Source organism: Eleutherodactylus coqui, chromosome 5 (assembly GCF_035609145.1).
Source record: "Eleutherodactylus coqui strain aEleCoq1 chromosome 5, aEleCoq1.hap1, whole genome shotgun sequence".
Taxonomy (NCBI): domain Eukaryota; kingdom Metazoa; phylum Chordata; class Amphibia; order Anura; family Eleutherodactylidae; genus Eleutherodactylus; species Eleutherodactylus coqui.
The window spans coordinates 142,421,168-142,435,770 of NC_089841.1; the positions used below are offsets into that span (position 1 = coordinate 142,421,168).

Genomic DNA, 14,603 nt, shown 5'->3' on the forward strand with positions numbered 1-14,603 from the left:
CGCCTTGGCAGAACCTAACAGACGCCATTATAAGTCAGTGGTATCCGTCAGGTATTACTGATATTCGCCGTATTGCGGATCCATCACAATGTCATGGCTTTAGTTATAAACGGAAGCCACAATACAAATCTGCACAGAACTGATTTCATGTAAAAGCCTCATTTTTAGGGTCATGGCTTCCATTAATAACTGGATGAGGAGTCGTAATGGACCACTCTGATTTACAATGGGGCCCCTGGGCATTTGGTACCAGAACCCCGGACTGACATGTACAATGTGAGGGGAGAGCCTTCATCTTTATTCCCAGAATGGCAGCTGTATAGGAATGTCCCTAGAAGTCATGGGCACTGCGGGTGAGCAGGACTGTACAATGCCGCACTGTGACAGGTGGCGCCCCCTCTGCCAGCCGCTTGCCCTCTAGCCCGTTTAACATGCACGGCAGGCAGCGCCTCTCCATAGAGATCCCGGCGGCTTTGTGCTTCCTTTGTGACTCCCGGGCGGCAGCAGGTTGCTAGGAACCGCGATCTAGCTGAGCCCTCGCAGCCACACAAAGAGGCGGGAAGAGCGCAGAGCGCTGCGGGCTCGGCTGACAGCCTCCCTCCCCTCTGTGTGGCTGCTGTCTAAGAACTGCTCCCCCTCCCGGGAAGTTCTCCTCACACGGCAGCTGTGAACATGCGGAGGAGCCGCGCAGGAGACTCGGGAAGCTGCCGCAGGTCATAGCCGCGTCCCTGGGAGCCAGGCAGCGCCTGCCCGGCCGGGTGCTGCGGGGAGAAGCTGGCGGGCTGTCCGGGACCTGCACCCCGCTGCTGACAGCCTCTCACTAGAAGGTAAGGTGTTCTGCCCCTCATCACATGCTGCAGCGCACGGGAAGGCTGCCGGCTCAGTGATGGAAGATGTATGTCCATGCTGAAGACCTCTCCCCCTGGCTGCAGAGGAGGGGGCAGCAGTATGGCCTCAGGGGCAGTTATTTCAGGTGTTCTACAACCCCCTGGCTGCAGAGGAGGGGGCAGCAGTGTGGCATCGGGTGCAGTTATTGCAGGTGTTCTACAACCCCCTGGCTGCAGAGGAGGGGGCAGCAGTATGGCCTCGGGGGCAGTTATTTCAGGTGTTCTACAACCCCCTGGCTGCAGAGGAGGGGGCAGCAGTATGGCCTCGGGGGCAGTTATTTCAGGTGTTCTACAACCCCCTGGCTGCAGAGGAGGGGGCAGCAGTATGGCCTCGGGGGCAGTTATTGCAGGTGTTCTACAACCCCCTGGCTGCAGAGGAGGGGGCAGCAGTATGGCCTCGGGGGCAGTTATTGCAGGTGTTCTACAACCCCTGGCTGCAGAGGAGGGGGCAGCAGTATGGCCTCGGGGGCAGTTATTGCAGGTGTTCTACAACCCCTGGCTGCAGAGGAGGGGGCAGCAGTATGGCCTCGGGGGCAGTTATTTCAGGTGTTCTACAACCCCCTGGCTGCAGAGGAGGGGGCAGCAGTATGGCCTCGGGGGCAGTTATTGCAGGTGTTCTACAACCCCCTGGCTGCAGAGGAGGGGGCAGCAGTATGGCCTCGGGGGCAGTTATTGCAGGTGTTCTACAACCCCCTGGCTGCAGAGGAGGGGGCAGCAGTATGGCCTCGGGGGCAGTTATTGCAGGTGTTCTACAACCCCCTGGCTGCAGAGGAGGGGCCAGCAGTATGGCCTCGGGGGCAGTTATTGCAGGTGTTCTACAAAATCTTTCCAGACTCCTGAATTTAAAAATGATTTGTCATTCATGGAAAGTTGGGCGACCGCCTCAAGGAGCTGCTTGCCACCCAGCGCCACTAGAGCGAATGTGCCACTGTTTCTTGGCTTGGGTCTTAAAGGTTCGTGATGGATGACGCAGTGGTGTGGGGCACGGGCGCTGGCGCTCCCTCTCTTTGTGGTAACCAGCTGCCGCTCACCCATGACTTTCGGCTGCATCGCTGGCAATGTTCCCTGCAAGCTTTTGTAGCAGGTAGCGATCCGGGCACTGTTCTCTTTAAAGGGGTATTCCAAAATTGACTGAGAATGGGGGTCCCGCGTCCCCCCTCTCCTGATTGCAGGCTCACCGCATCGGCCGCAGTGAGGAGGAGATGCCATGGAGCATCAGTGGAGCGTGCATAGTGCTGCTCCATTCATCTTCAATGGGAGTGCCAGCGATAGCTGGGCGCTTGTAGTTGGCTATTCCCATCAGTACCATTGAACTGAATGGAGCGGTGCCATGAAGCTTGGCCACCTCTTCTTCATCTTAAAGGCACTGTGTGGGGTGTCATGAGTCCACAGTTCAGAAAAGAGGGGGACACAGGACCCTCAGGATGGGTGGCGTCTCAGCTGTGAGACCCCTGCTGATCAGACATTTATCACCTATCCTATGCATAGTTGATAAAAGTAAATTTTGGGAAATTACCTTTTGCATCAAGAATGTCATCAAAATCTGCACCATTGGTGGGAAATTGGAATCAAAATTGGCTGAGGACCAGCAGTGATGTTAGCCTGCGCCGCACTCCTCTCACCTCCCCATGCTGCGTGCTGCTCTACCCAGCGCACATCAGCAATTGCTACGGAGTACCACCACCAGCCTTCATGTGATGTGCCCGTCATATAATGCCACTGTCTGGCAGCTTTCAGTTGCTGGTGTGCGCTGCGCTCTGGGTATAGCGGTGCGCAGTACTGGGAGATCTACAGCGGATTTTGATGGGGTTTTTAATGTGGAAATGCTACGGATTTTACTGTTTTTTTGGCTGTGAAAAATCGGAAACATTTTCGCAACGTGCGAGTTTACCCTTCTGTCTACTAATTATAAGCAGGCACCATGGTGCTGCCCGCCTCACAAGCCACAAATATGTTTCTCAAACGGAGGATAGTCTTCTTAACACTCAAAGCTCACTTTTATATTCTGCCATGCAAAATGACCCACTGCCGGTCAGAGATCTGCCCTCTGAGCCCCGAGTCATGCCTCACCTTCGCTGCTGACCTTGGCGCGAGCGAGCTTACACTGTGCGCTCTCTGTCCCAGCCGGAGCAGACGCTGTGACTCGGTGGTCAGGTGGCCCATCTCTGACTCGAGCAGATTGTTTTGCATACCGCACGGCAGAACATAAAAGTGAGTTTTTAGTGTAATGAGGAATCTTCACCTCTTGATAAACATGTTCAGCTTGTGCGGCAGGCAGCGCTATGGTGCTGCTTAAAATCGCTATTTCTATCCCTTTAATCTGGGCAGTAGAGAACCGCATGAAATATACTTACTTTTGGTCTTTTTGCATAAATTCTATCTCCATCTCTCTCTCTCCATTTTTGGTGCAGAAACATGAAATTTCAATGGTTATGGAAAAAAATGGAAGACTGTCAGTTCTCTTAGTTTCCATTCGGCATCTATTATGTTCACTGAACAAATAGCGCAGTCTGTAGCGCTGTTTGTTCCCTTTAAAATAAAAAACCGAAGATGTCCAACAGGGTATTCTTACCGTCTATCACCAGCCACTCTGTCGGAGCCTCTCTGGCACACACACACTGGCTTAAGCCAACAGATGGCACCGTTTTATAATCGCCAAAAGAGAAAGCCTTTTAGGAAACCCTGTATCCAAAATTAGATTGGAAAGGGTTAACTGTCCCCTTAAGACTAAATCCCTTATTTGCTCCCTATTGCTATGTTAACAGGTTGGATTTGTGTATTACAACTTGGCTCTATTGTCTCTTCTCAGCTGCTACATCTTATAGAGATTGTGTAGCACCATTTGTTTAACATTTGCCACTTCTGGCAGTCCCATAGTGTTTAGAGCGGCAGTGTGCAGGCTCGACCACACGCCATTCAAATGGGGGACCTGGGTTCTGATGATTAATGGGGGTGTCTGCTGTGGGACCCTCATTGATTACACCCTTATCAGCTATCTTGTAAATGGGTAATAAATTGTCGTTCTGGAAATACTCCCTTCAGTGTTGGCGCACGGAAGGGGTTGGACGCATCTTAGGAATGACAACACACACAATTGTTCCGGGCAGCGGACGTGCCTGTCAGTGACACCTTCTCAAACTTTTTCTATTTAGACCTCATTAGTTATTAAATACTGCCACACTACGCCAAAGAAATACCACTGTGCAGTGCCCATTTTACCCCAGCAGCTCTATGAATGCCACCATGCAGCGCACATAATACCCACTCCTTCCCTCCTGGCAGCAGCACTGGCCCCTTCCCACCTCTCCACCGCTGGCAGCAGCACTGTACCCCTTCTCACCCCTCCCCCACTGACAGTAGCATGATGTCCCTTTCTATCCCTTTTCCGCTGTGCATCCCTGGTGAAGTGACAATGATGCCATCGCAGGTCCTTCACCCTCTCAAGACCCTGCACTGCACATACAGCGGATCGCGCAGGGATGCTTTATCAGGGTTCTTGCTCTGTTCCTCACTTTCAGAAACAGGTTTTTTTTTTGTTTTGTTTTTTTTAAACAAAGTGACAGTTTTAAGATATCTGAAGGTGCAGCCGCCGGGCACAGAGATGGGTGAATTATCTACTGGAGCCAGGCGGCTGCGGCATCAGCTGATACCTTCTACTACCGGCTCCTCATATAACTGTCCTCCACGTCAGGCACACAATGTTACCATCTCTCTGTTTCGTTTTGACTCTAATCTTTTCCTAGGAATACCTGAGTGTTTTGACGTTTCCTGTTTGGGCTTTATAAGGAACATGTTAATATTGTGATCTACAATATGAGGGCTAATGCCCACGAACTAATTTTTGCCGGCGGAAATCTGCGGTGTTATTCCGTGGCTATTAGGTTCCGTTGAACCTAATAGCTTTCTGCCTTCCAATGCTCACACTGTGGAATTCTACCGCGGATTTCCACAGCGTGAAAGAAATAGTGGCATGCACTTTCGCAAAAATACGTGCATCCGGCTTCCATTGTAGTCAATGGGAGCTGTCTGTCCCGCAATACCTCCGCTGTGAGCACACCGGAAGTAGCTCAGGAATACGCGTCACCGCCGGCACGTCATGCTCTGCGCTGCGCATGTGCACCTGCGCGCTGGACGGGACTCTCTCCTCGGAACCTGAGAGGTGAGTATGTGGTCTTTGGGGGGCGCCGTGTCAGAGTCCACTGTGATATTCCACTGGCGAAGTCTGACACGGCCGTGGCTATGAGGTTTGCTTGAATTCTTACTTTACGGGGTACTATTTACAAGATCTGTGGTGAAGATTGATTGACTAAATGAATGAATTTCTGTATCACATAGACGAGCCTTCAACTAAATTTAGCAGGATTAAAGCTTATTACCACTGCAAAAACATTGAGAACCTTTATTATTATTCGCATTCACTAAGCTTCCTTGTGTGTTCTGTTACAGATTTGCAATTTTGCCGCTGCCAGCAATGAGAAAAGCGGTGAGAAACTGGCATTAAAACAGGAGGTATGTCTACAGTCACATGAAAGAATTGAGGTTTTTTTTTGTTTTTTTAAAAGGCCTAATTCACATCTGCATTGGGGCATTCCATTTTCCCCATGCGTCATAGGAGCAGGAAAACGGAACCCCAGCCAGGGACAGAGCCATTACTTGACGAAAATGAATGGCACCCAACACTCACCTTCCATTTTCTCAGACAAAGTGCTCACTCACACGGGAGGATTGTCATTCCAAGTATTTTTCACACGTGTAGTGTGCAGTACACAGAAAATACATATGTAACATGCATGTTTGCTGCGTTTCCTAAATCTCCATAGCCTGTAATGGGACATAATATGCTCCAAAATAGGACATGCCGTGTTTTTTTTCTTTTCTACGTGCGTGAAAAATGCAGGTGTGAGCACCTCAATAGAAGTCAATGGGCTTTTAGCACCACGTATTACTGGTGTGAAAAGTATGCCCGTAATACTTGGGCCAGCTGCGTCCGTGAGAGTAAGCCTGCAATGTTGCAGCATTCTGCTTTACTTTGAGATCTTGTACCCGAGGCTTTAAATGAAGCCTCCAAAGCAGATGTGAACATGGTCTTGTTTGCTTTAAGATGGGTCTAGACAATATGGTTGTAGTGCAGCAGTCACACTAAAACGCAGATTAAAAATCCCTGTAAAATCAGTTTTTTAGTTCTTGAGGTTTAGTCTAGAACCTAGGTTGGAATTTATGTTAAAGAAAATGTTCCTAAAACGTGTTTTAAATGTCTATGTAGGATATTTACAGTCCGCACAACTGAGCTCCAACCAAAATCAAGATTCATTAAGAAATTAAAAGGGTTTTCCCAAAGTGAACACTTATCTGCTGTCCACACAATAGGCAATGAATATCTGATCGCAGATATTCCCCATGCAGGGGCGTAACTATAGTGGATGCGGTTGCGCCCAGGAGCCTTAGGGGGCACATAAGGCCTCTCTGCTCTATAATGGGAGCCCAGTACTATGAATAAAGCATTATAGTTGGGGAATCTGTTACAGATTTTGCATTGGGCCCCAGGAGCTTCATGAACACTAGAATGGAAATCTGCATCCCCCATTACTCCTTACTGCATGACTGTAGTGAGGAGTTTGAATGGAGTGGTGTTCGAGGATGCACTGTGCTGCTCCATTCATAATCTATGGGACTCGTAGAGACAGACTAGTATACTGCTCTCAATACAACCAATGTGATGCACTATGGATGGGAAGCAAGCATTAAGAGCTTGGTTTCCAGATGTGTAACCTCGCATACTCAGCTACTCATCAAGGGACCTTTGGACAATCTTTTTAAATGCATACATTGGGAATTTATGCATGGTTATGAAGAAGAATATTTTATCCCGTCCCCATGAGCTGACAGGGTCAACTATTTACATTTTTTATTTTGTGCCTTTTTTATGTGATGTTAAATGGTTTTGTGTAAATAAGACAAGTGTTAGGTGAATGATGGCTAACATGGTACCACCCCATCTTTGCTGTCCATTCATTCATTTCTAAAAACTATTAAGGCTTTGTTCACATTTGCAGCATTGTAGATTCTGTATGTTGTTGCATATATGATTTTCCTTCTTGCCTGTGTCATTGGACAGTGCGTATAACGACTGCCACTAGGAGACGGACACTAAGCAATGTTAGTTCCTTCTACCAGCTATGCCCCTTCTGCAGGCACCAAGCTAATCAATTTTAGCTTGGTGTCCGTAAGAGGCAGACCTCTCAGTTACCTGTCTTTTTTTCCTTTTTCTATGACTGCCTTTGGGAATACAGGGTAGGCATTAGATTCTCCCTGGTATCTCACTGAGGAGAGCTAACAGCGGGGAGCTAACCACCCTGTTGTAACCCCGAACCTCAGAAGAAAAGGCGGTATGGTGTAACGCCAATTTGACCCGCCAGCCATAGTGTGCACCCACCAATGCAAACACTCCCTCCACAAAGGGTGGATGAGCACTGGGGCGCACGCTGTCTGAATATAGGAGTCAATCTATGGATGGGTGAGTAGACTTGACCATGAGGTAAGTACTCTCCTCACTCCTAACATCTCACCCACTGATAAATTGAAGAGTGGCAGCATAAATGGTGCAAAAAACAGTCTTTGTATCAAATGGACATTTATTGTTTCATGATTAGACGTAAAGGCTCCGGAGCATGGACTTACTGCTCTGTTTCATCAGATAGCGGCTTGAAAAAGACCGATACGGTCGAAATGTTGCCCCTTTACATCTAATCATGAACAATAAATGTCCATTTGATACAAAGGCTGCTTTTTGCACCATTTATGCTGCCACTCTTCAATTTATCCTTGAGTAATCCTTGGGGTCATTGGTTCATAACCCCGTAGCTGGCTATGCATAAAATCGTGAAATAAATCCCCCCCCCCCCCCCCCCCCCCAAATAAAGAAAAAAAATTCTTTGGGGGATGAATTGTGTGCTCCTGAAAATTCTATTAATCTGAGTAACACCTCACCCACTGAATGGGAGTCTGCCTGCTAATGTCCCTACTACCACCTCCATCATACCCGCTTAAGGCTCTTCATCTCAATTCAGCTCATTTTCAGTTCTCCCCTCCATGTGCTCCAGCACTTATTTTCCTTTTCTTTTACACCAGTGGGACAGCTGCCCCTACCAATGCCTCTCTACTCCTCTTTCTTCTGCAGGTGCCTGCTGCTTGGGGGTCAGACAGGAGCCTCTCTCCCTCCTACCCGGCAGGACTTTCTTCATTGCACACAGTGCAGGATCTTCTCCCAGTCCTGCTTGCTGCCAGACCGTGTTTCCCTTGGGGAAGAGAGGAGGCACGGGTTGTTGGCAGTAATATTACTAGGACCTTAGGGGGGTGGCTACACTTACAGGGGTGGGTTAACAGGCTCTCTTCAACTTATTGGGGTGCCCCTACAGGGAGGCGGTACTTCATGGAGAATCCTCCAATCACTGCTCTGAGCGCTCTTTTCCTGTGCTCCCATTGGTTCCCATGCTACCCAGGGCTAATGCGTGCCCTCGGGTCCCTTTCCTCCTTATCTCGGCATCTTCTCTTTGGCTGAGACCTGTGATATTACTCGTGGCTTGTCATCTTCTCACAGCAACGAAGTCTGAGACCACCAGCACAGTATAGGGTACGCTCTACCTGGAGGCTAGCTCCCTTTTACTTGTGCCCCTTGTGCAGCACTCATAGCAGCAAGCGAATTAGACCCAGGCACCATATCTGACCCCAGGGCAAATTCACATGCGGGCAGTCTGAACCACACTGTGCTGATTGTCTACCATCGCGACAGGTTCCCAGCAATATACCTACTGTCCCACTCAGAGCTACAGCTCTGTTGGCTGCTCAACTGGAATGGGCAGACTGTAATTGTCCCGGCTGCACTCGTGGAGCATTTGACAGGTTTTTATTCAAGCATTCCAGTTGTTCCCAAGAAGGATGGGTCTGTCCTGCCCTGTTCTAATCTTGAAGAAACTGAATCAATATGTGAAAGTCTGGCCTAAAAGCCTTCATCACATCCATGCAACAAGGCAAATTCCTGCCATCCATCAGCATCACGGATGCATACCTCCATGTGCCCATCTGCAGAATGCATGAACATTTTCTGCATTTCACACTTTGGTCGGAACATACCAGTTTGTAGTTCTCCCATTTGGGTTGGCCACGGCTCCGTGGGTGTTCACAAAAGTCCTGGCAGCAGTGATGGCTCTTCTACACTTCAGGTGAATTGTCACTATCCCCTATCTCGACAACATCTAAGTTAAAGGACCTTCTCACTCAACCGCTCTGGAGAGTGTCCACATCACCCTAGACACTATCTCTTGTTTCAGCTGGGTTATCTACTACTCCAAGACCTCTCTCTTCCCTTTTCAGTGTCTGGAATTTATTGTCCTGGTCTCTGACACGATAAGTTCCCGTGTTCTGCTACCATTGTAGAAACTTCAATTACTCCAGACACAGGTGAGCTCCTTACAAATTTAGACTTTGATCCCCATTCAATATTGCATGAGAGTCCTCGGGTTAATGGTCTCTTCATTCAAGACTATTCCATTCAGCCAATTTCATGCCCAACCTCTCCAGTGGACAATCCTCTCTGTCAGATATATCCGCACACTTGCTGGATCAGAGAATTTGGTGGCTGGAATCTCCTCTCGTTCACCAAGTGCGATCCTTCTTGACACTACAGTATTTGGTGCTGGCCACAAACGCCAGTCTCTTTAGATAGGGAGGGCTATTGCACAACGTAACAGCATCAGGGAAGTGGATCGTAAAGGAGTCGTTGCTCCCAATAAATGCGTTGAAACTTTGGGCCATACTACTGTCGCTTCGTCACTTTGTGCAACAGCTGTTGGGGTTCTCAGTCTTTGTCCAAACGGACAACTCGACGGCTGTTGCGTATATAAATCAAGGTGGAACCCACAGCTCAGCAATCATGGAGGTGGCGGAAAAAATCCTAGCATGGGCGGAAACGCATCTCTCTCGGCGGTCCACATAGCAGGCTTGGACAACTGGAAAACCGACTTCCTAAGCAGAGAGAAAGTCAACCCGGGAGAATGGAAATGCTCTCGGGTTCACCATGTTGTGTGAACGGTGTGGTTATCACCCTATGTGCTTTTCTCTTTCTCGTGTACTTTCTTTTTTCTCCAGGCAGGCCTAAACATGTGCTTGGGCTTCAATTCCCTAAAAGGGCAAGTATCGTCCCTGTCCATTCTTTTCCAGCGCCCTCTAGCGTCCAAAGCGGCCGACTACTTTCAAACTGGGAGTTGCCCTTGCCGCTCCTCCCTATTGTTCTCAAGTTCCACATTGGGATCTTAACTCTGCCTTGGTGCACTTCAATCTCAAGCTCACCTTTTCAGATATAAGGTGGCTTTTTTGGTAGCTGTTGACTCCATTCGCTGAGCCTCAGAGCTCGCAGCCCTCTCGGCTACGTCTACCTTCACTGTAGTACACCAGGATAAGGTGGTCCTTCGTCCTGTGGCTTCCTTCCTATTGAAATTGCTGCTGTCAGTCCATGTAAATGCGGACATTGTGTTACCATCATTGTGCCCTGCAGACTCATCTGAGGGCATGGGCTCTCCATAAACTCGATTTTTGGTTCATGCTCTGATAGTCTATCTGGCTCAAACTTCCTCTTTCAGGTGCTCTGACTTCCTCTTTATGATTCCAGATGGTCCTAGAAAAGGCCTTGTGGCTACCAAGGTGATTATTCCAAGCTGGATGGGGTTCGCCGTGATAGAGGCATACCGTGCAAAGGGCAGAGATCCTTCCTTCTGCAAAACTGCACATTTGACTCGGGCTGTGGGTGCCTCTTGGTTAGCGTGTAATTTCCCTTCTGCCCTTCAGATCTGCAGAGCAGCCACATGGACCTCTTTACCCACTTTTACACGGTTCACACCTTTTTGTATCTGCTGACGCCTCTCTCGGTCAGCACATTTTGCAGACAGTCAGACGCCCCCCCCCCCCCCCACTCCCCTCTGCAACCCCCGGCGCACCCCGAATCTTTTCGCCCGAGTAGTCAATTACTTGAAAAAAGCGATGCTCGATTGCAAAATCGCCCTAAACGAGTACGTTCGCTCATCTCCAATGCTGAACTTAAAATCATCGTTCAGCAGAAAAGTGAAAAATGGGCACATTTACACCCAATGATTACCGCTCAAAAGATGCTTTTGAGTGAATTTAGAGCGATAATCGTTGCGTGTAAAATGGCCTTTAGTGGCAGTAGCTATACCCAAGTTCCAAATAATGTCCCCCAATGAACGACGCAAGAACAATGTTACGGTAAGTACAAAAATCTAATTTTCTGTCAGTGACCGACACCGTTATAAACTGAACCTGGGACATTTACTGCAATTCTGTCACTTAATATTTTTTCTCTGTTCCCATGTTTTGTTCCTTTCATAGAAAAATTCTCAAGTTGCTGCACAGAGATGGTTCTACGGCTGCGGAGTATTGTGCTCTATACCTTGTTTTTGTCAGTCTTTGGGCTTTTTATCTACTTTTACAAAGATACTAAAACAGAAATTGGCACTATTGTCCCTAGAAAAGCAGACGCACAAAAACAAGAATTTGTCTTCTGGGCTCTTCCATCAAAAAAGGTCATTCAATGTTCTCCCAATGAGTCTGTAGTCAATGCTTCCTCAACCTTTCCTGAACTGCATCGCATATTCTTGATGTACAGACATTGCAGGAACTTTTCAACTCTTATCATGCCCAAAGAATGTGAAAAAGATACCTTCTTATTATTGGCTATTAAGTCTCATCCTATGAATATAGATAGGAGGATTGCAATAAGAAATACCTGGGGGAAAAGGCAGGAATTTCAGGGCAAGAAGATTAAGCTGGTGTTCTTGCTTGGCAAAACCGAGGCCAGTGTACCAGCTAAATCACTGGACCAACTCATATCTTATGAAGACAAGGAGTTCAATGATATCATTCAGTGGAATTTTTTAGACAATTTTTTTAACCTCACACTTAAGGAGCTTCATTTTTTGAGATGGTTTACAGAAGGATGTTCACACACCAGCTTTGTTCTTAAAGGGGATGACGATGTCTTCATTAATACGTACAATATTGTGGAGTTTCTGCTGGAGATGGATGCAGAACATGAACTTTTTGTTGGAGATGTAATCAGCAATGCATTTCCCATTAGGAACCCTAAAGTGAAATACTTCATTCCATCTGAAATGTACAATAAGAGTCATTATCCTTTATATGCTGGAGGAGGAGGCTACTTAATGTCCAGACGGACTACCCAACATCTTCTTAGGACAGCTGAAAGCACCGAGCTCTTTCCTATTGATGATGTTTTTGTTGGCATGTGCCTTGAAAAGATGAATGTGACACCGCAGTATCATGCAGGCTTCAAAACATTCGGTATCCGTAAACTGGTTAATCCATTCGATCCGTGTTTGTACAAAGGGCTAATGGTTGTTCACAAATTAAATCCAACAGAAATGTGGATCATGTGGACTTTAGTGAATGATGAAGGGATGCACTGTGCACAATCAAAAAACTCATTGTGAACTACACACCTCACGGATTTTGCGAATATTTAGACTTGAAGTGCTTTTGTCTTGAGACCCAAAGATAAAAAAGGGTTATAAGTTTAGCCCTAGTTAGAATTATCGGACCTCGCTTTGGTTCCTAAGAATATGGCCCTTTAAGAAATGAAGGGAATTTTCCAGGAAGTAACATTATGTCTTTTCTTAGGGTAGGCCATCAGTTTTTGATTGCCAGGGACCTCACACCTGGGATTATGGGAGGTAATCTGACTCCAGAGAGGAAGGTCTGCATCTATAACACCTGACACAGCAGCTCTGCAATTCATGCAACTGGTATTGCAGCTCAGCCACATGCACTTAAACTGGATGGAGCTGCAATATCGCTGTGCTGGCATGGACTTTACTATGTTGGTTACTACAATGAAGGACCACAGAGCTGGAACAGGTGTCTAAGGCCTCCCTCACACAGGCGTTTGCTAAAAACCGCAGCATTTTTCAATGCTGCGTTTACTGTGGTTTCAGCAGCATTGGCATGCTTTTTTTACATCGTTTTTGGCACAGCTGAAAACGCAACCAAGGAAACTTAAAAAGTAAAACTCACTTAGAAGGCGCCGTCCGGGTCCCTCCTGCTGCTCTCCAGCGTTCCTATAAACTTCTGTGGAGTTGTCAGCGCCGACAGAGCATTTCTTGCTGGTAGCCATTGAATGGCTGTGATTGGTTCATTGATCATTGGGTCTGATTGGTTCTTGAGCACTGTCTCAGCCAATCAGAGTAATCTTTTGCTGTAGCTACTCTGTCGACGCGGAGAACTGCACGGAAGCCTGCAGGAATTCCGGAGAGCAGCAGGAGGGACCCAGACAGCGCCTGCTAGGTATTGCAATTTTTTTTTTTCACGTATTGTAGCTAGGGCATTTAATGCTGTCAAAAACGTGGTACCAAGTTGTGCCACATTTTCAGCAGAGCTGAAAATGCTGCCCATTCATTTTAATGGGCGACGCACAGTGTTTAAAATGCTGGAACGCCAAAAAATAGAATATGCTCTGCTCGAAAATCAGGATGCTGAAAAGCGCTGCAATTAAGCCGCTATCTGTGCCTGTGTGAGCAGTTCCATTGAAAACAATGGGAGTGTTGTACCACTGTGCTGAAAGTACTACGCTAATCGTGGTAAAAACCGCCTGTGTGAGGGGGGGGGGGGGGCTAGGCCTTCTCTTTCTGTTGCATGGCGCTTGGATCCCACATATTAAAGACTGATGGCTGCCAGTGCTACTTCCCTGATAATTTTTGATAAAGGCCAACTACACACTACTTTATTTTGGCCAGCATTATGCATCCGTAATACAGAATTGTGTCCCATAGGAATGTATGATGCTCGGAGGTCGGGTCAGGAGACCCCACAGTTGGGCCGGGACACATTCGTATTATGGATCCAAAGCGGCGGCTGAAATACAGTAGTGTGCTCCTAACTTAAAAGAAATTGAAAGAAATATATTTGAAAAAAACTTAAATATGCAAAATATGTGCAATTCAATTCATATGAGGGAATGTTATTTACCTGAGATGATACTGAAAGCTAGAAGCTTGTTTAAGGGTGAATTTCTTAGAAGCTTCAGTCAGTATTAAGTGCTGCACCAGTTATTGATCATTACATCCGTGTGGAGTGAAGAATCAGCAAGGAGACTAGAATCTGCAGTCAGAGCACAATTTCTCAAATGTTCGTTGCACACTAGGGAATAACTTTGTTTGCTAATTGACAGTTCAGAGATGGCTGTTTCTGGAACTTGAATAAATGTCTCAGAAATTCTGTTGTTTCTGTCTTTTACATAATGTCATATCTGGATTTATCCTGTACTAGCAGTATAAAATGTGCAGCTAAAAGCAAAAATTTCCATGCAGCACATTAGAAGAACTTACAAATTTGTATTGGGGAATTTGGTATTCTACTTAACACTCATAACACAATGCAGTAAGGCCTAGTGCCCATGGCCGTAATGGGCTCCGCAAGCGCAATTCCGCAGCGGAGCCCGTCACTGCACTCCCCCAGAGACCCCATACTTACCTTCGGATCCATCCCCCGACGTCCCTCATGACGCTCCGGCGCGCATGCGTACGCCCCCGCAAATAGAACATGCCGCTGATGAGTACGGGTGAATTCCGCACCGTGAGCATTGCACTATTAGGTTCAATAGAGCCTAATAGCTGCGGGGCAACGCCGCGGATT

The 14,603-nt window shown here is 47.4% G+C and overlaps 1 protein-coding gene across 1 annotated transcript; it reads left to right on the plus strand.

The window, feature by feature from the left end:
- The first annotated feature begins 577 nt into the window (after positions 1-577).
- Positions 578-14,186, plus strand: B3GNT4 (UDP-GlcNAc:betaGal beta-1,3-N-acetylglucosaminyltransferase 4). Its single transcript, XM_066603301.1, has 3 exons — positions 578-827; positions 5,334-5,396; positions 11,286-14,186. The coding sequence occupies exon 3, from the start codon at positions 11,312-11,314 to the stop codon at positions 12,404-12,406; it is 1,095 nt and encodes a 364-aa protein (XP_066459398.1). The 5' UTR covers positions 578-827; positions 5,334-5,396; positions 11,286-11,311; the 3' UTR covers positions 12,407-14,186.
- Positions 14,187-14,603: the final 417 nt, after the last annotated feature.